This window comes from Gigantopelta aegis, chromosome 8, assembly GCF_016097555.1.
Source record: "Gigantopelta aegis isolate Gae_Host chromosome 8, Gae_host_genome, whole genome shotgun sequence".
Lineage (NCBI taxonomy): Eukaryota > Metazoa > Mollusca > Gastropoda > Neomphalida > Peltospiridae > Gigantopelta > Gigantopelta aegis.
In genome coordinates, this window is record NC_054706.1 from 35,029,899 (window position 1) to 35,052,736 (window position 22,838).

Here is a 22,838-nt window from a genome sequence, read left to right on the forward strand (position 1 = left end):
GACCACCTTCCGTTCAACCATATTGCATCACAATGCTGATTTTCACATCCCAAATGCTGCTCCGCAAATTGGTACTTCAGAGATAAATAAGTGTTATCCTCTGTATATATAACCTACTCGTTTGCTCCCATCTTATGATATAAGCAAATATGACAATGCATTTTCAGTTAAAACCTCCCACATAATATTAAAGATGTAGTTGTGTTGTTTCATCCACCACAGTGCAATTTGTGGATGTTATTAAAACGGACACAGTGCATGTATGCATTTGTCATCCATCTATCTGTCAGTCGGGTAAAGTTTCTGGAGCATAACTCCAAAACCATTCAAGATACCTTCATGAAACTTTGTACACATTGTATTCATTGGTCCAGTTGTTTTTTAAATGTATTAGAATTTTAATCTTTGTTTGTTTCAAAAGCGTGTGACACATAGCTTGCTGGCTAAAACATAGAAATAAATATGTCATATTATTAAGGCGAATAACACAAAGTCACAATTTTCGCATTAGTCTAACCTCAGGATGTTATCACTAACATTTTGGCAACAGACAGTGATAAAAACGTAGGCAGAGTCTTGATGATATTGTAAAATTCATTTTAGTAGCTCCTTAAATAGGTTTTGCATAATCTAATACTAGAAAAAAGAAAAGAAAAAGAGAATTATACTGAGTCAAGTTAAAAACTTCACAACCGTTTCATCTTGACTAATTAGCAAATATGACAGAAGAACGTGTTAAATAAGGTATTTTTATTGTATGGCGTCCAAAGAAAGAATAGGAATAAATGTTGAGTGAAAAATCTGTTAGATGCTCCCACAGCATTCGTCAAAACCACAAACAGTCAAAATGGTCATTCACAAGCAGGGTCGTCTGATGAAATCACAGGTTCAGTAGCGCGTATGCCCTCCATGTGTACCCACAACTGCAAGGCAACGCCTCCTCATTGACTGCCTGATGCGTATAAAGACTGCATTAGGGACACAGCGTTATTGTTCCACTTATGAGGCACCAAGTTCCTGCAAAGTGTGTGCAGGGTTCCTGAGAGTGCACAGGCGTCTTCCCAGCACATCCCAGATGTGTTCGATGGGATTCAGGTCGGACGACCTTGAAGGCCAATCAATGACATTAATGCCTGCGTTCCTCAGGTGATCCCTTGTCAAGATGTCCGTGTGGGGTCTGGCGTTGTCATGCTAAGAGATCAGGCCTGGACCATGAGCTGTCATGCGGGCACAAGTTCCTGGGCCAGCACCTGGTGTGCAGTAGCGTTGAGGTTACCACGGATGACAAGAAGTCGATAATGTCCATTTCCACATAAAGCCCCCTAAACCATTACACTTCTGCCTCCGAATCTGTCAAATGTCACTGACACAACACTCAGCATGACGTTCACCACGTCGTCTCCAAACCTTCTGCCTGCCATCGGCAAATCGCAGTGTGAATCTTGATTCATCGCTAAACACAACTCTATTCCATTCCCTCCGAGTCCATCGCAAGTGGCGTTGTGCCCACAGTTGACGTTGACGTCGATGAAATTGGGTCAAAATGGGTCTAATATATGGGCGCCGTGCGTGGAGGTGAGCGGTTCGCAGCCGATTTCGGATCATTTGCGCTGACACCCAATATCTGAAACGTTTATTACTGGTTGTTGTAGCTATCATGAAACGGTTGCGGAGGTGACGTAACACAATATGACCGTCATCTGCCTATGACGTCACATGTGATCAGCTGTGGATCTACAGTATATATATAGAACATTAATTTGTTTTTTGACTTGTTGGTTCGGTATTTTTTTCTAGGTTCGTGTGAAGGCTGGTGATAAGGGAAATCCGCCTTGTGAGAGATTTGAAGTTCTTACAGTGAATGTTCGGAGAAACATGTTCTGTCCAATATGGAGCAATACAAATAGACAATATACAGCTACGATATTTGAGACACATGGCCTGAATAATATGGTGACAAAACTGACAGCAACTGATGCAGATCAAAATGTAAGTTCAGTTTACTTTTATTCAGTGTAGTTTAATTGAAAATTGTTCTTTTTCAGATATAAGTATTGTAGACGTGAATATTTGTACTTGAGACCAAAATCTATACCATTAAAGAAAATCACTTTCATTGTCCAATACATCATTGTACCTATGTTTTGATATGCTAGTCACACAAAGCAACATTAGTGTTATTTAAGAGCCGTTTGCTAAAATAAACAACACAAACCATGACTTTTGATGGAATAAAAACTGGCCACAGCTTTATTAAACAAACTAAATACGTGATTAACCATGCGGACCACAAACCATTGTCTGACAACGAACCTGGTACCAATATCCACTAACCCATACACTTAGCGCTACCAGGGAAGCCAGCTCAGTAGCAAACATTTCCCCGGGAAAGCCCAGGGAAATACCCGTAGTAGAGCAACACCCCAGCACACCATTGGGTACTCCAATGGAGAGCAAAAGGAGCACTCTGCTAACGGAGAAGCAAAGCCAGAGTTGTTACCTACCCTAAATACCACCAATTAGACCCTCATGATCTGGCCAACTGAGCAGGTCTATACATGCTCACAATGCCACCAATGGTTGCCGCCCCCCCCCCCCTCCCACGTCATCCACAACAACAAACTGTAGGACATTTTATTCAAAAAATATTTAGCTTTTTCGTCATGAAGGTCTCCAAGGCCCCTTGGTGGGTGTTGAGATAAATATCATTACCTATGTTCGAGAAGTGAGTACCATCATTTCTAAAAAGACCCATGGCTTGCTCGCTGATATATGTGTGCTTAATAACCCTTACCCCTAGGCGGAGGACAACATTACAGATTTCCCTATTAACATGCTTGCGGGCTTTGTTAATGGCAACATGGCTTCTAGCACCGTGCCAGTATCTTCGAGGTAGTATGTGTGACCACACTAAAGTAGTGTTGGGAAGGAGCTGGTGAATATATTCGAAATCCTGTTTCATGTGCCATCAAAGTGAACCATAACCACTGCTTGTGAGATCATTAGATCTTAATTGGACAACCAGAAATGATGGCAGCGGGAGACATTGGAGGTCTCTTTCTTGATTGTGTCTATGGTTGTGCCATTTCATACCTCTGGTTCCGCACCACCTGATATGTCATCCGTATTGTTGTAGTCTCAAATGTTGTTCTACTGGCCGTATTACTGCCCTTCTTCCAGCCCAGTAAACTCTCGAAGACCCCACGATCCATATATCTGAAAACTCAGAGTCAACATGAATATGAGCCATACTTATGATTAAATGGTAACATGTATATGAAATAAATGAACATCAACAGAGTAATATGATTTTACAAGGTCAAGTGAAGCAATTTAAATGGTTAATGAAGGAGATGTGATCCTGATATACGTTTTATAAGCATTCGAACGCCACCTTCCCCAAGTTTGTATTGTTTCTTGAGGGACGTTTTTGCCGGCTGCCAACATCGCTGCGCCAATCCGGAAGCTGTGTGACTTAAATGTAGCTGTACTTAACCCCAGGAACTTAAGGCTTTTAAATAGCATTGCCGAAAATTGGTGCTTTGTTAGTGGACTGGTGTCTGCACGACAGAACAAATACATGCCACCAACAACCCTGATTTCTAAGAAACGTTTAACTGTAGCAACGGGGCAAATTGTTTTTGCAGAGATAGAATCGATTATTATCGTGATTGGTCTGCCATGCTGATTGTTTTTTGATGAACTCAATTTTATTTTGAGGGAAGCATCTTCTGTAATTATTACATCCCGAAATAAAATTGCATGGTTAGAGGGAGATTTGAGTGAGTTTACAGCTACTTCTCCAACACCAAAAAAGCCAAAAAAGGAAATAGAAAATGCAGTGGCAAATAGGGGGACGAGCATACATGACTTAGGGCCGCAGGTAATCGTCTCAATATAGATATCGTTATGGGTTACCGACTATCATTTGATAGCTTTGACCTACACATTCCTTCAATCATTTTTTGGGGGAAATCAAATCATTAGTGGGATCCTGAACACCTTGTAGCTTATAATAGAAACTAAGACCTGCTAAGTAAGAGGAGACGGTTGCAGAAGAATAGTTCTTTAACGATATATAGGCAGTATAGTTTCTAAGATGATCAGGTGGTACTGGGAAGAGTAACTGTAACTTACGACCACGTCTGAATTGATTAAATGAAATCCATGCTTTGTTATACAGTTTGCGGGTATTTTTGGAAAAAGAAGTTGTAATCAGTCTGTCACGTTCCCTTTGTAAATTTGCCACACTTCTTGTAGGACTATATCCGGTTCCAGATTTACCCCCTGTGCCATGCTGTGACACTTTATGAACTGAAAACGGGAAAGGCTATCTGCTATTATGTTTCTCAATGATTGGATGTATTCAGCTGTTATAGATATATTAAAAGTTAACAGTTTCGACACCAAATAGCGTATGAGATCCATAACACATGTGGGTTTAGCAGATTGTTTATTTATGATGTGCACTACTGCTTGGTTATCACAGTGGACCAGTATTTTCTTGATTTTAAGGAATTGGCCCCACATGCAGAAGGCTGTAACAATCGAAAACAGCTCCAAAAATGTCATGTTTGTCAGTACACCATTTTATTCCCAAGACTCGGGGCCATCTACCAAATGTCCACCTTCCATCTAGATAAGCACTGAACCCACCCCTAATACCTTCTGCAGCATCGATAAACAAATTAATATTTGAACCTGAATTGGTCCTGAAAGACGGACACGCCATTGTAATGTTAAAAAAATTCTAACCAAATTTGGAGGTGGTGTTTAATACCTTTAATACCTCTTATAAACTTTTGAAATAATTTTCCATTTGAAAGAACGCGCCTATATCATAGGTTTCAAAGTTTTAACAGAAAGTGACGTCACAGGTTTCAAAGTTTAATAGAAAGTGACGTCGTAAAGGTGCATTACGGGAAGCATTGGAATACATGACTTGTGAGGCCCAAACAAAGAGGCTCATTATGGGTGGCAAGCCTTCCTTAAATAAATGTGTGTGTGTGGGGGGGGGGGGGGGGGGGGGGGGGGGTGGGGGCGGGTTCGACAATGGAAAAACCACACTTAATTTCAGATATATTCACTTTAAGTAAGTCCAAAGATCCAAATTATTAACATGTCCATATTCAAGTTAAGACATCCTGGGAACAACCTCTGACTTTAAACGAACAGCACTAGTCTTAGATCACTAACCTTGAATAAACTTCATTAATTCATTTCAGTTTAACTTACTTTTGTTCTTAATCTTATGTCCAATTAAGGTTCAGGAACCTCAGCTATTTGAGCAGTCTGTTCAGGGCAGTGGATTAGTTAACTTGAATTTTTTTTTTAAACATCACCAGTCTTATATACATACAAACCACATAGAACAGTCATATAGATGCATTTTGTTTACAGCCTAGTGATGCTGGCCGTGTCACCTACCGTCTAGCTAACAATTCATTGAATGCAGATAATTTCTACATTAATGACTATGGAGAGGTGTTTGCAAAGAGATCCCTTATTGGACTGACTGGTGATCCATATGTGGTGAGTAAAATTAATTGTGATTTTCTGGTAGATACATGTATTAATACTGGCATTGCATTATTGTGCACTTTCTCATAATCAGTGACTAACATATTACAGCCACATCACATGTTCCTGCTTATGTATAGAAGGATATTGTAATATCACTCATCATATGTGCCTGTTGCAGGGGGGTATTTTGTGTCCCATGTATTACATTCCAATCTAATTTATTAACAGATTAGCCTGAAACTTCTACCATGTCACCATTAAGCATAGAGGGTGTATAGTTCTTTTTTGATGACACTAGGTTAAAACATAACAGTTTACTTACTTGAAACTTGAACATTTTATTAGTCCCCTACCCTTCAAACAGAAGGGACTATAACTTTTGTTTCCTTCTGTCTGTCTGTCTGTTCTGTCTGTCTGTCTGTCTGTCTGTCTGGCCCACGTATAGTTTTCTGGACTTTTTTTTTAAATGCCTGAAGATATTGAGTTAAAAAATGTTATATAGCTTTGTCATGTACTGTTACTGATGAAGTTTAATTTTCATGAAGATTTTGCCCTTGAACTTAAGTTTAGGAGATCTTAGGTGCGGGATGTAGCCCCGTGGTAAAGCGTCCACTTGATACGTGGTCGGTCTGTGATCGATCCCCATCGGACCTATTGGGCTATTTCTTGATCCAGCCAGTGCATCACGACTGGTATATCAAAGGCCGTGGTATGTGTTATCCTGTCTCCGAGATGGTGTATATAAAAAAATCCCTTGCTACTAACGGAACTAATATAGCGGGATTCCTCTCTAAAATATGTCAAAATGACCAAAAATATGTCAAAATTACCAAAATATGTCAAAATATTAAAAATATATTGGCGGTTTTCCTCTCTAAAATATGTCAAAATTACCTTTATATTTCAAAATTACCAAATGGTTGACATCCAATAACCGATGATTAATAAATCAATGTGCTCTAGTGATGTTGTTAAACAAAACAAACTTTAGGAGATATGAAAAATTGTTGAGTCCAGTAGGGACATGAATGTCTTTAGCAGTACTCTCAGAATGCTTGTTTCAAATAATGTTGTACTTGTGTGTCAGATATATTTTTAAGATGCTAAGTTTAGCTGTCTTTCTTTGTATTAAGGGAACCACTATGATATTTGTATCCATTTCTTTATTAAACAGCTGACGATACTAGCACAAGACAATTATGAAAATATCTGCACCAGTGAACCAGCAACTCTAACAGTGACTGTGATCAGAAATACATTTCCGCCTGAATTCATTGGCGAACCCTATGCAGTTACAGTTGATAGTAACATTCAGCTGAACCAACCGTTCTTTCAAGTTAGAGCCAGAGACAATGATACAAAGGTATGTATTTTTTGCACATTGGTAAATCCTTTCTTTCTTTTTTCTTTTTCTTTTTTGGTTATGTTGCGAGGAATATCAGGGTCTTTAAAGTAGATGGCCTTTTTTCAGTAATCCACTGTGGCAGTGTAGTTTATCTGTAGTGAAGTCAGAATATTTTATTTTGAAAAGACATGACAATAGGTGACATGTTGTAAAGAGCCATGTCTAAAGACAAGCTGTTTTGGGATGCTAATGATATTGTACAGTGTAACCCCTCTAAACTGGACACCTTGGGACCAAGACAAATGTCCAGTTTTAAGAGGGATCCAGTTTAGAGAGGATAAATTTTGTGTCCTGGTTTTTAAAGGTTGAAAGGTTTCATTGTATTTGACAGTACTGGTCATGAATTATTCTGAATCTTACAGTATAGTTATGTCATATTTATTGTCTTACCTTGATGAAGTAAAATGTCCCGCCTTCACGAAGTAGAAAGGTGACATATAGGCAACACATATCCGACAGCTGCAACAGCATCAACTGTTGCATTAACGTTTAACGTTAAATTTTAGCATTTATGTCACTTTCTCACAAACTGTAAGTCCTAGGTGCGTGAAACTTGGTCCATAGGTGCATATATGGGCATTCTTCACAGTGCACTGAAAACGTTTATGGTATATGTAAGATATTTAATTCTGCAGAATTCTTGTTTACCTATCACTTGATAATAAATACTGCTTTTACAGAGTCCTTACAAAGATATAACCTTCAGAATCATTGGTGATGGTGATTCAGAGACGTACTTCGACGTCAACTCTGTTTCTGGCCAGATCAGCACAAAGACAGATATAAACAACGTTAATATTCAAAACTTCTATGTAAGTATAATACAGTATCCTTCCACAATTTTTTTTACCGGCCTCGGTGGCGTCGTGGCAGGCCATCGGTCTACAGGCTGGTAGGTACTGGGTTCGGATCCCAGTTGAGGCATGGGATTGTTAATCCAGATACTGACTCCAAACCCTGAGTGAGTGCTCCGCAAGGCTCAATGGGTAGGTGTAACCACTTGCACCGACCAGTGATCCATAACTGGTTCAACAAAGGCCATGGTTTGTGCTATCCTGCCTGTGGGAAGCGCAAATAAAAGATCCCTTGCTGCCAATCGGAAGAGTAGCCCATGTAGTGGCGACAGCGGGTTTCCTCTCAAAATCTGTATGGTCCTTAACCATATGTCTGACGCCATATAACCGTAAATAAAATGTGTTGGGTGCGTCGTTAAATAAAACACTTCTTTCTTTCTTTCTTTTCCACAAAAATTAATATTAATATATATCTAAAGGTGTGCCCTGAATAATTGATTGATTGTTAGGTGCTAGTATAGTTCACTGCGTTTCTGTCATAATGGACAAAACAATTGATGTGTGTAAATAATTATCTTGAAGTTTATCCTCTTAATTACATTTTGTTCTAATAATTCAGTAGCATAATAATATACTGAACAGCATTGAAAACGCACCACCAGTTGATAATAACAAATGTGAATGGGGCGTATATCAGCATTATAAATATCAATGAATAAGTACCATACTACCTTACAGACCATGCATGACGACGAGTAACTTACAAAAACGATTGCCTGAACACTCCATGAAACACAACACCAAAACACAACATATTGCATGCATAGCATGAACAATGTAAATTGAATGTGCAAATCATGCTGATTGGGGCTATAAAAGATGGTCTTTGAAAAGCCAGTTTCATTTATGATTTATTGAGGGAACGTTAAACAAGTGATGGTAAGGTTGACAGCTTAAGAATGTGAACGTGCCTTAGGCATGCTTCAAGTCGGCATTTCGAGTAGAGTCATCGCACAGCGGTTTGGATCCCATCATTCAACAATCACTCGACTCCACAGGAGATACCAGCAGACAGGAACCACCAGGGACCGTCCACGTCCAGGCCAACGACGTGTTACGACACGACGACAAGAATGCCATATTGTTCGCCTCCATATTTGTGATCAAACGCTGCCAGCTGCCAGGACTGCACCAACTGTTCACGGTTGACGAGGGGTTATCAGTGCAGACACTGTGCGTTGCCGTCGTCGCTCTGCTGGGCTGCGTGCTCAACAACCATATGTTGGACCTATCCTGACTGATCGACATCGAAATGAACGCCGACGTTTGGCAGGAAGGTATCGTTATCGGAGATTACAACGTTGGCATGGTGTGCTATTCTCTGACGAATCCCGTTTCCATTTAAGGAATGCCGATGGTCGGTTGCAGGTGTGGCGTAGGCGTGGAGATCGTTACCACAATGACTGCCTTGTCCAGATGGATCAATGGGGTGGAGAGAGTGTCATGGTGTGGGGCTGGATCAGTTATCATCACCGAACAGCACTCTGTGTTTGTCGTGGTAGAATGAATGCCATTTACTACCGGGATAACGTCTTGCAAAATCACATCATTCCCTTCTTTCATCAGCATTGAGATATGCACACATTTCAGCAAGACAACGCCCGAGGGTACACGGCACGTGTTAAATCACAGTATCTAGTGAACAGTAATTTATCGCCAATAGAGCATCTCACGTCGTCTACAAATGCGCTATTGACTTTTTATTGTGACCCCACGTATCTTTCATACGTAGATGAATTAAAACTAATCAATGATTGTGCATCCTTTTTTGTTTGTTGTCCTTATCAATCATCCATCTGTTGCTGTTCACGACAAAAACATTTATTACTCAGGTATTCTTTTCGAAATCTAAACATTTCTTGGTGGTGCGTTTACAATGCTGTTCAGTGTATATTATGTAAACGCCCTTTATATTTTGTGACAAATTACGGTATTTTTGTAGTTATATGAACAGATGTGTTCCTTTTCAATTTAATAGTTCCAACTGATATTGATGTTAATCAGTGTTGTCATATTGACAAACCTTGACATCTTTTGGTTTGAATATAAAAGTAAATGGAATTATTAGATAATTAATAGTTAACCTCATATTTGGTTATGAAAAAACAGATTGATCTTTGTAGCAGCAACCTGTTTACCATGCACTATTAAAATAAAAACAAATCATTGTTTTATTTTTATTAGGTAAGACTGAGCTTTTGATGGCAGTATTCCATCCAAGTACAGTTTCCCCACACTCACCGACCCAGGTTCTTTGTTGACCAAGACACTGTACAGATAGTTATTTTTTATTTTTTATTTTTTTGTGATAATCGAAAATGTTAATTATCCTAAGCTGCTTTTTTATTAATTAGACTTTCCCAAATTTTAATGGTGTATTTTAATGTTGTGTATGAAGTATTCTGTTTTTAAATAATTTATTAATGTTTTTAATTTAGATGATTGTACAAGCACGAGATGGTGGCAATCCAAGCATGACCGATTTCGCATTAATTCACATTACTGTCACAAGAAATCTGTTACAAACAAGGATCTTGGAAATACAGAAGCTAGGGGAAACTTTTTTCACTGCGCAGATCAATGACAGTGATCAGTCTGTAAGTTTTAAAGCAGTCATACAATATAATTTGACAAAGTGAAACAATGGAAAGATTTGTGCATCATATAAAATAGTGTTTGTAATACCCACTTACACTTAACATTATAAAATACTTTTCTTTATACCATGTTTCATATAAGATATTTTCTAATGTAATACTACAGTGGGAAGTATTACATTTTATTTGGTGTGTGTGTGTGTGTGTGTGTGTGAACAATGTTACAATTATTATATTATTATAAGTAACCAGTAACCCACTGTACTAGACAGACACCCCAGATAGCTGAGGTGTATGCTCAGAACAGTTTGCTTGCAACTTGATTGGATATAAGCATGCAAATAATTACAGATGAAATGAAAATAACATTTATTTTTTAATTTCAGTCTTCCAACAAAACTCTGGAATATTCGTTAACATCTGATACAGTAAATGCCGACTGCAGGTCTTTCTTTGGCATCACTAAGAATGGTGGTCTCTATGTGCACACAGATTTGGTTGGAAACCACAATAATCCAACACGTTACATTGTAAGCAGAAAGCTCAGTATATTGTGACATTTCTGAGGGATGGGAAAATAACTTTTCAAATACTTTTAATACAGTCAAAATGTTGTTAAGCAGCCATCAGAGGAAACATAAAAGTGGTCTCTCAAGAGATGTATGTGGTTATGTAATACAGGTTGGCTGTGCAGAGATACGGTCTTGATCGGGGATAATCTTCTTGTCGTTCAGATCTATGGTAGATGATCTGGGAGAATATTACGACGGCTGCTTGGGTGGGTTTCACAAGAGTATACTAAGATACATTATAGCCAGTTTTAATCATCACTATTAGTGATGGCTATTCAGATATACTAGAGATAATAAAAAAGTTTGTACACACTAGGTATTAAAAATAATGACATTACTTTTCAATATAATCACCCTTGACCTCAGTGCTTTTCGCCCATTTATCCTCCAAGCTGCTGATGCCAACAAAATAGAACTTTTCTAGCTGGCCTATCAGCCACCCTTCTTTTTCAGCCATGAAGGGTTCATCACCTTCAAAATGGGTACCATGATGGTATGCTTTCAAATTCCAGCATGGATAATAATTACTCAGGGCCAGGTCTGAGCTATAGGGTGTGTGGTTAAGATACTCGAAGCCACACTTACGGATTGAGAAATCACTGAAGCATTGCTATGGAGAAACAAGACATCTGTCAAAATCTCTCGTATTTTGTTCTACATTGCATCTAATTAGCATAAAAGGCACCAGTGATAGTAGTTTTTAGAGACATGTTGTCAACCATTATAACTCATTTTAGCATCCTAGAAAATAGTAGCCAAAACCTTAGACCGTGTATCATTTCCAGTACTTTCTCGTCCTCGCTTTACTTTAGCAGACCATTTCAAATGTTGGATAATTGCTGAGATCCATCACCATAGACACAAAAAATACACTTAGGATTTTAGTAGCGTTTTTATTTTCCTCATTGAAAATCTTGATGATGACTTTGTATTACAATCTGGTGAAATTGCTGGTTAAGTAATATTTTGTAAAAATATAAACAAGAATAGTCGTGTTATTGATAGTCATTTGTATGCAAGAACATAATAGTATATCAAGCTATGGTAACTAGTACTACAAGCATTTTGACTATCCCTCGTATCACTGTTTTTATATTCTGCCATAATTGATTTTATATCAACAGAATTGTGAATAGTTCATAGTTCTAAATGTTTTGACTTCATATATTTTGTCTTATGATTTAATGTTTGTTTCACCTCCAACAAAAGCAGCAGAATGCAAGATATAATAATGTAAGATTGTTATGGTGTCAACCTTGCTATAATTATATTTATTTTCAGTTACGTTTACGTCTGTGGTCAGCCCGTCGATTTAGACCTTTGTGTGTCAATATATATATTTTTTTAATTTCCCGTGGTATAACGTCGATTTTTGTAGGAGTCACTTGTGGATTGTACAGAACACCCGTGCTACTATTTAGGGTACCGAGGCAAAGGAGGTGGCACCATCGCCACAGGATGGGCCAAGGCAGATGACGAGGACGTAAAAACAACTAAATATACCCATCTTTCTGTGCAATCCATGCTTTAAAAAAAGGACAACAAGCTGCATCGCAGAATCAATTCTGGAACTCTTTTTTGTTGCCTTAGCTCAATTAAAAAATATATATAAGCTAGTAGATCAACAAATCTTGTGATAGCTATACTGCGTGTCCAGTGATTTTCCATTGGTTTGCTGTTTCCAAAATTATTACTAGGAAAGACATTACATATATGACATTTAAATCTGTGGCATTTTTTTTTTCTCTGTATTTTTCTACCGGCCTCGGTGGCGTCGTGGTAGGCCATCGGTCTACAGGCTGGTAGGTACTGGGTTCGGATCCCAGTCGAAGCATGGGATTTTTAATCTAGAAACCGACTCCAAACCCTGATTGAGTGCTCCGCAAGGCTCAATGGGTAGGTGTATACCACTTGCACCGACCAGTGATTCATAACTGGTTCAACAAAGGCCATGGTTTGTGCTATCCTGCCTGTGGGAAGCGCAAATAAAAAATCCCTTGCTGCTAATCGGAAGAGTAGCCCATATAGTGGCGACAGCGGGTTTCCTCTCAAAATCTGTATGGTCCTTAACCATATGTCTGACGCCATATAACCGTAAATAAAATGTGTTGAGTGCGTCGTTAAATAAAACATTTCTTTTCTTTTTTTCTGTATTTTTCTAAAATTACAATTACTAGGTTGACCATTTATTTCTGTAGAATTAATTTGATAATATTTGTTGCTAATATCTTTAGTATGTTAGTATAAAAGCTGAAGGTTTTCCAACGACACGGGACAACGGTATCTTTGTTTAATGTCTTTAATCTCTCTGTTTTGTAGTGTGAAATACGAGCCCAAGGTTTAAGCAATTCAAGTCGTTATTCTATAAGCAATTTCACTGTTGAAATAACAGTTGTGAGAAACACTGCACCTCGTTTTGTCTTTCCAAGCTTGGGTCAGACCTTTTATACAGCGACTGTAGACCGCGCCATTCGTGATGATATTTTGGTTGGAACCTTCACAGTTTATGATAAGGATATTGATGTGAGTATTATTTGAGTAGTCATCGTCCTGATTTAGTCTACATAGTATTTTGTACAGTGTATTTTGATATTTCATACTATCCAAGGACTCTTGGTGTATTGCATATTATTTCAGAAATGTGTACAAATGAAGTTATTACACATTACTGGTATTTATATGAGTACATCTAGAAATAATATTATTAGTTTAATTTAAGAAGTCACATTTATTGCACAGTTGAGATTTCAAGTCAAGTTTTAAAAACATTATAATAGGTAGCGTTAGAAACATTATAATAGGTAGCATTAGAAACATTATAATAGGTAGAGTTAGAAACATTATAATAGGTAGCATTAGAAACATTATAATAGGTAGAGTTAGAAACATTATAATAGGTAGCATTTAATGGATATTATTTATCAGATAACAGTTTTTAGTTAGCAATTATACCCTCAACAATATGTTCTTATTGATATACTGCTATAAGTATTACGGATTATCACCAGTAAAGTCAGATCCAGTGGTCACCTTCAATACATTTTAACCAGATAAAAGTGACCACAGGCAAACAGGCAACAAACAGTGTTATGAAAACATGCTTTTTGTCCCCAACGTGATGTTAAAAGTTAATTACAAATGTAACTCAAACAACTTATAAATAGTCAATTTTATCTTTCTTGGAAGTAAAAAAAAGTATTAGTAATGCACTAGCCATGAATTGGTCTACTAAGTCAAAAGATTTTGTTAGCACTCGGGTTCTTTTTTTTAATTGTGTAACGTCTGAATAAGAATGTTGAAAAGTAGCAGATGAATAGAAGCAATTACATGCAGTCGTGCGATTTCATTAAACCAAATTCTGTACATAAATTTTCTTTACAAATTGTGTCAACAATATTATACTATGAATATTTGGATTAGCCGCAGTCAGTCACATAAGCAAACAATGCACATTTTATTATTAAGATACCCTGAACAGTGTCGTCCTCGAGACTATTGTTAATATGTAATGCTTAATGATAGGTACAGGCTCATAAATAAGTTTCGAAGTATGGTTGACAGTGAAATGTAATAAATTTGTAAAAGCCGATATACCATCGTCTCCAAGTAATTTTACTAGTCGCAGCAACGTGGGAGGAATAAATGCATGTTAGAAATGCACCAAACAATCATTATTATTAAAATGTTATTAGTAATCCAATATTAGAATCACCCACTATTAAGGTCACTTTTCATAAGACCCACACATGGTCATGACAGTTATCACACACACACACACGCACACGCATACGCACACGCATACGCACACGCACACGCACACGCATACACATACACACACATACACACACACACACACATTCTCTCTCTCTCTCTCTCTCATAAAATTAATGTAAAGACAATTTAATGTACAATATGCGATATGATGACAAACACATTAATTTTACAATGCATTTACAGTAGCAGTAGCTAGTGGGAATTTCCCTCTTAGCTCAGTTGGTAGAGCGCTGGATTCTAGTACTGAGAGTCCGTGGTTCGAATCCTCTCAGTGGAGGTTGATTTTTCTGTTACATAAACATAACCTAATTAAATGTAAAAATAAAAAACATAACTAAGTGAATGTTATTATTGAACAGAATGTTAGCTTTCCGAGGTAGCTGTCCTATAGGCGAGGTACTAGACAGAGTATCATGGAATCAACCACTATTTTGCCAAATGCCAAATTCGACTCTGCACTGTACAACTTCAATAATATACACATTTCTTATTTGGTTTTGCTCTCACGTTATATTATACTCGCATCAATTTCATGTTTTACATTATATATATTTTTAGGTCCCCTTTAACCAACTCCAATACCAAGTCACTGGTGCAGGAAAAGCAATGAACTTCTTTGCTATTAAAGGTAGCAACGAGGTAATCGTGTCAGATGTTGCGGGATTGGCTGCTGATTCAGACACCTCTTACATTGTAAGTTATAGACATGTTTCATTATTACAATTAATGAAATCGTTTCAAAAATAAATACCTTAACTCGTAAACTCTCTATTTTATAAATATCATAATACTATCTGCTTTTGACTAAACAAAAACACATTCAACACATATCACCTTTAAGTTTTAAGATAAATAAAGTTTAACTATCACAAACCATTTTCTGCAGACCTATAAGCTATAGTAGTTACGGCAGATTAATTATATTTTAGTTAAAATATAAGTGTATGTCTATGTTCATGGTGAAGTATATTTACTAAATAAGTATTTCCCCTCAACTTTACACAGCTTCAACTGTACACTCGTGATGGTGGAAGATCATTCTTGAGTGATCAAACAGAAATGCGAATTAGAGTCATCCGAAATCTGCATACCCCGATCTTTACTGCACCATTTATTGAAGTCAACATTACACAGCTATATCCTGCTGGCAATTTCATTACCATGGTATCAGCCACAGACGATGATCCAAAGGTAATGAAAAGCAATTACAACGAAATGTCTTAAAACACGACATTTGAAAAATCGGTAATCCCTTTAAAATTAATTTGTAATATCATCTTTTCAAAATGTCTGACTATTTGTAAGGGCTTCAGAGTTATTCTATTAGAGTTGTTTATTGGTGTGTTTTGTTTTATTTTTAGTTTAAGAATTATTTTCAGTTCTGCATCAGTATTACTTACTTTTGTTATGTTTAAGTTGTATTATATGTATTAATTATATTGGCCATAGTTAGCATAGATCATCGAGTTAAGTTTCACACGAATGTGATGAGAAAAACGCAGTTACATGTAAATACAAGGTGATGAGAAAAAGTAAGTTAAATACAAGTATATACCTAGAGAAAAATATATTAAAATGTAGACATTATATTTAGTTATCTTCTCTCTGTTTGCATTAACAAATCTAAATGCTCAAGGCAAGTATCGAAAGGGCATATTGACAAAATCGTCTTTTTTCCCACAAATTTCTACCAGATGACTCATCTATAGGAGGACGATGTTGTTGTTTTTCTGGAGAAAGAGCCATGGGATTTATTAAACAAAATTCCTTTATTTGAGTGTTCAAATCTTTTCTCTTTAAAAATAAGTGATTGCGGCTTCGAATAATGAACACAGCATGTTAATACTGAAGTTATGTTATAATTCGTTATGTTAATATAGAAGTTATGTTATAATTTGTTATATATTTATTTGTTTAGTCTTAGTTGTCTTTGTCATGTTTTGCTGTTTTTCAGGCACCTGCCAATGAATTCAGTTACTCAGCAAGAGATCCACGAAGTCAAGCCGCAGAGTATCTGTATGTACATGCCACCACTGGCAAAGTCAGTCTACTGAAGTCTGTCAAGGACATGACGAATAGGACTCTTGATGTATGTCTTAATTAACAAAATCTGATGCATAAAATAGTTTTATTGAAGCTGAAAAAACAATACTGCTCCGAACACATTATTATAATGTAGATAGGAATTTCATCAAGAAACATTTAAAATATAATTTGTTTTATTGGTTAGGAATCTAAACTTGAAAACTGCTACATTTCAATGTTGTTTGAAAGGTTTCCATAAAATCAAATAGCAATATCCAACTCATTACTCGGCAATACTGTTTATCTTACACTTATGAACTGACGTTGCCCCTGAAAAACAGTTTGTTGGAGTAAACACGTTATTAGGAATTTCATCAAGAGCTTAATTTAAATAGGAATTTCACCAAGAGTTTACTCTTAAAAGTACAGTAAAGAACTCTTATAATGAAATAAGAGGTACTGGAATCATTAATGTGTATCAAAGGTTCGCAAAGAACAACATAACTTAATGACAATAAGATAAAAAGTATTCAGTAATCCGCTGGTAGCTGGCCACTGTCTATAATCATCAGTGATCACCAGACAGTTGTTAGGTAATGCACACGACATGCAAGGATTGTCAACGCTGATCCACTCCATATATCCCATTCTAGACAAATTGTACAGTAATATCATTAGAATTCTGTTTAAAAAATATCTTGTTTTAAACAATATTTGATCCGTCCTTTTATGGCATTGTAAGTGGTCGACAGACATCAGCGTATATTAAGATCTTTTCCAACATACTAAACACAAATACATTCATATAAGCAAGATGACAGATAATAGTAGTAATAACAATAATAGATAATTGAACATAATCAGTTATGATACAAAATTGACTGCAAATTAAGGATGAAACAATATTTTGACACCAGCCATATAAAATGGGTACAATACTTGCTCAAAGTGCAAGTTGGAAATAGGACCATTGCTATTCTTTTTTATTGTATTATTTACATTCATTGTTTCATGTACAGAGCGTTGTTTTAGATGGATATACAGGATAATCGTCAGGAATTGTTTTTAAAAAGCCAAAAAAATTAATTAAATGTATTCATTAACGTAATATTTTATTCATATCGATCTAGTGGAAACAGCCATATATTCCTTGATTACTTATTTCCTTTCCACCACTGATTGATAAGATGCAAGTTGTCTTCTAAAACATTATTTTTAATTCAATGAATCAGTGCTCATTTACACAGAAGGATGAAATGTTTTATTTAACAACGCACTCAGTACATTTCTATTACGATTATATGGTGTCAGACATATGCAGTGTTCTAGCTAGGATTTTGATGGGGCAGGGCGATAATTTAATTGTAGGACATTTTTAACGCGAAAATCTTATTTTTGAGGCAAGTGCTGGATATGATTGAATTTTTTACATTCATAAATATATATGTAGGAATATCTATGCTGATTTTAATTTATAAAACGTTTTTGGAGGGGGACAATCAATTTCTAAACCCAAATTTATTAGTTCTAAAAGATCCTATTCTTTTTTTCTATTTTATATATAGTATTTATACCCAAATGTAATTTAAAATAAATAAATGAAATAAAAGAAATCAAGAAATGAAAACAAAGAGAAAGATTAGAAATAAATAAAACGAAATAAAGAAATAGAAGAACAAACAAATTAAAAAATTGACATAAGGATATATTTGTAACAAGTTGCTTACTGCATTTAAAAATGAAATGAATGAATGAATGAATGAATGAATGAATGTTTAAAAACACCCCAGCATGAAAAAACATCGGCTATTGGGTGTCAAACTATGGTAATGCAAACAAATAAAGTGATGATCAACACCAATATAAAAATTCAAGATTTAAATAAAAACAGTGTAAAGAATTGTGCAAAAATACAAATATCACAGATAGATGCTGACTTTTACTCAAAATTTCAATTGTGGTGTATTGGTCATTCTCAAAGAGAATGTTACACCCCTGCACCACGGTGAGGTTACATCACGCGCAGGGGTGCAATTAAAAACGGCTATTATTGCATGTCAGTGTCTAGTTAGATTTCATTAAATAGCTTTTGCAGACATGCTTTTATTAAAACACAGTTATGCCTACATACACCAAATAACCAGTGTTGCAAGTTTACTCTGTGCCATATTATAAAGATGTAATCATTGTGTCATTGATAAGGACTACTGACATCAGTTAAAACTATATGTATCTTGGTCTGGGTATTTGCAAAGGCAAATATTACTTTCAAAAATTTACTTGCCAAAATAAATTTCGCATTTGATATTCTGTCGAATTTTATCATGATGGTCTACTTTCATCTAGGTGTTTGTTAGGTGGTGTGTGGTTATGTGCGTGACGGTGTGAGGATTACTTCGCATTCAAGCTTTGTAAGACTGCCTGTCCGCTCGTCTGCAGTCATATCGACTAACAATAGAAAAGAAAAAACATACCACGTTACTGCTGTCGACTTTCACAACTGTGGCCAAACAATGTATTGTCCAACGTTTTTCAGTTGGGAATTCAGACTCGTAACAACACTGTACACGCTTTGAGGGGAAAGCAAGATTTCGTATTTTTGTTTGACAATGAATTAGGGCAGGGCGGCGATAATCAGGGGAGATGCGGTAACAAACACGGCAGGGCGGCACAACACGGGTGCAGGGCGCAGCGCCCCTCTATTTATTGCTATCTAGAACACTGATACGGTTAAAGCTCACACGATGGGCTACTATTTTTCTTTAGCAGCAAGGGATCTTTTATATGCACCATCCCGCAGACAGGATACCACATACCACTGCCTTTGTTACACCATCAGAAATCAGATATTTTGTTCATTGCACAAAAAGTTAATATGTTATACACAATTTGTTCCATACATTAAATATGTCATGTTAGTTACTGGGTTAATTCCCCCCCCCCCCCCCCCCCCCCAAACACACACACATTTACACGTTGTTGGGTTTTTTACTATTAGTTTTGTTTGTTTTATTTTTCAGTTTTTCATCCTTGCTACTGATCATGGGTTTCCAGCACTAACGGGTACAGCAACAGTTCGAGTGAATGTGCACTTTCTTGATGTAATTATTTATGCTATGCAATTATTTATAAGGTTTAAAACAAATTTAATGTGCTCTTTTTAAGTACATATCTATACTATGAAATTATTTGATTGGAATTATAATTATGTGTTTAATAATATTAATGATAACTGTTTATGAATGCAAAATATGGAGGGATATTCTTAATTTAACCAATAAATGTGAAGAAAACCGCTTTAACCTTTAGACTAAGGGAATGTCACTATTGTTTACATAAAACAGTGATGGCATTTTAAAGCGGGTGGTATGGTGAAAATCTTTTTTTTAAAAAGGCTGGCCTACATTCACACAATTGTAATTGGATGTCCCGTATTTAGTGACTTTATTCTCAGTCGCTGTGTCTTATTGATCACAATTGTATTGAAATCGAAATATGATTCACATCCTAGTGATATTTGTTGTTGGTAAAACGATTAAAATAGTTTATCAACTTAACTGTCAGAATCAGCCATCATTTCCTTAGACTAAGATGACCTGCCATTGTTGGAGGGCTATTTTTCATTGGTAAATCTCCTTTTAACTAAAATTCTCAGTTATTGTAAAAGAAAACTGAACAGATAGTTAAGTTGGCCATTTTAATGACAAATAAAAAGTTTGTAGTCTGTTATTATTTGTGTTAATAGTGTGCTGAATAACGAAAACAATTAATTAGTGAAGGCTTTGCATTTATTTGGAATAGATCATGTCCACTGCAATAGCCTGAAGGTTAACATAATGTAAGAATAGAATGCTTTTTCTTCTTTTTTACATTGAAACCTGTGTATGTCTGCTTTTTGTTGAATAATCATACAATTTTATCCATTTCAGACATTTTATTGTCTTAATGTTTTGAATCTGATTTGAGAATTCATAAACAATAATTTGCAAGCCCATTAATTTACCCAATATTCTATTGCCTCTATAGTCATGTTAATAAAATCATCTCTTTTGTTCATATTTTTGATAAATTTTAAGAAATGTTATATTCTGTTCTCTCTTACCATTCCAGGTACCTACATCCAGTTATCCAATACTATGGAACAACTGGCTGCTTACATTCGTTTCATCATCCATGGTATATCTAGTTCACCTGTCATTGCTTGAAATCTAACATTCAGTATGCTGACCAGTGCTGTAATAAAAACTATGATCGAGAAACACAATCCTTGATTGAAAACAAATGTCAAGTGAAATTATGGATTTTATTAGAAAAAAACTCCAATTACTTCATCACTGATCTTATTAGAAATGAAGTTGTAACCTGGTTGTGAACATGAATCTGTTTAACATGTTATTTATAGTGTTTCTTTTTTAGGTTTATATTTTTGCTTGTTTTGTTTTGTTTTCAGAAATGTGTTAAGGTAATGTTAGGGTTTGGGCCCTCAATTTACCACGTGACATATTACACAGTAAATAAATATACATCAATATGTTTTTAATTTGTACCATTAACTAACATTTTTCATTCCAGTTTATTTTATTGTACTCTATTGTAATTTTGCTTTACGTATGTAATTTCTTTATGTTAACAATTAACTAATTTAGACATATATTTTTACTGCTTATAATTTCAAATAGAACTGTGTTCCTATTAAAACCTTTTACCTTTTGCATTGTTCTATAGTACTCTACTGTTCGATGACCAAGAGCAGTCATAAAACCGATAATGCAATGCTCTGAAGGCCCTGTTTTTGTATTTGTAACTTACCTTTAATTGACTTTTCATTCCAGTTATATGTATTGTACTGTTATAATTTTAATTTTGCTTTACATGTGTAATTCCTTACGTTAAAAGTAACATGTAACTAATTTAATCATGCATTTTTACTGTGTTACCTTTTATAATTATCATTGTTCTATAATACTCTACAGTTCGATGACCTAGAGCAGTCATAAAACAATGCAGTGTTTTGCTCTCAAGTGAACAAAAGTTAAAAATATTAGAATCAAAAACATTAAATGTATTGTAAGTGTTTTGTATGCAAAAATATAATTTTATGTAAAATCTGATACTGGAACCACAACAGTGTTTGGTCTTTCAAAGAAGGAATTGTTACACTATTATATTGTGTCCATTCCTCTGAATATTCAACATGTGATGTAGGACCTATAGAAGACTAGTTTAGTACTATATACACATTTTTTCTTTCAAATATTTTTTTTCTTTTAAGGCAGTTTAATTATTGAAAATATTTGATTATTTAAATGTTTGGCAGTTGAATTTCTTTAATATAAAATATCAACAAAAAATGGATAACGTTAAACTATATTAATCAAACAATTAATCCAGTGTCAAAGATCACTTCTCTCATGCTGACTCGTACAAGACCAAGTACTGCTGGAATGCACACTAAATTGAGAAACAATGTCTGTTTCAAACATGCATGGCAGATTGTTGTCATCAACAGGATAAGTTTGAAAACACTGACCCAGTAATGGCTTCCCATGTCAACATTAATTATAATCACTAGGAATTAGGTCAGCTGCTCTAAGTTTATCAGTTGTAAGCAGGTAACCACAGTCATTTCACAAAGGGTACTTGATTGAAAACAACTGCATCCATACTATCTTAAGATTAAAGTAATTTAAAAATGCCGCCACTTACTATGAAAGGAAAATGTGGTTTCAAAAAGGGATATCTTCCAAACAATAAAGGCAGAACACGTAGGAAACTAACAACACCTACTGCCAAAAATAAGAGGACGGTCAGACTGTAAATCAATGACTGAAAATATCATCAACTGTCATTCCCATGGTGTACGAGTGAGTGAAATGTCGACTGGTGAGCCATATCGGCTTCTTCATTCAGTACCAGACCCACCAACTGAATTGGAAATAACTTCAAAGAAAGTACCCGGCTCAGGGTAACTGATTTCATGTCTTAGAGTAGACACACTACAACTTTCGATATACTTGCTGTAATGGTACATGTTTACATTCTATGGGTGAAAATTGCTCAAAAATTCACAAAATGATAGGGAGATTTA

At 35.8% G+C, this 22,838-nt stretch overlaps 1 protein-coding gene across 1 annotated transcript in view; it reads left to right on the top strand.

Moving 5' to 3' along the window:
- LOC121379634 (cadherin-99C-like) overlaps positions 1 to 21,897 on the top strand; it is a 65,747-nt gene extending 43,850 nt beyond the window's left edge. Inside the window, exons 13-24 of the mRNA XM_041508280.1 lie at positions 1,798 to 1,989; positions 5,401 to 5,532; positions 6,698 to 6,886; positions 7,609 to 7,740; positions 10,221 to 10,379; positions 10,766 to 10,909; positions 13,271 to 13,474; positions 15,284 to 15,418; positions 15,731 to 15,916; positions 16,680 to 16,814; positions 19,771 to 19,851; positions 20,861 to 21,897. Coding sequence (XP_041364214.1) covers positions 1,798 to 1,989; positions 5,401 to 5,532; positions 6,698 to 6,886; positions 7,609 to 7,740; positions 10,221 to 10,379; positions 10,766 to 10,909; positions 13,271 to 13,474; positions 15,284 to 15,418; positions 15,731 to 15,916; positions 16,680 to 16,814; positions 19,771 to 19,851; positions 20,861 to 20,962 — 1,791 coding nt within the window. The 3' untranslated portion in view covers positions 20,963 to 21,897. The remainder of the gene's footprint in view (positions 1 to 1,797; positions 1,990 to 5,400; positions 5,533 to 6,697; positions 6,887 to 7,608; positions 7,741 to 10,220; positions 10,380 to 10,765; positions 10,910 to 13,270; positions 13,475 to 15,283; positions 15,419 to 15,730; positions 15,917 to 16,679; positions 16,815 to 19,770; positions 19,852 to 20,860) is intronic.
- The last annotated feature ends 941 nt before the right edge of the window (positions 21,898 to 22,838 follow it).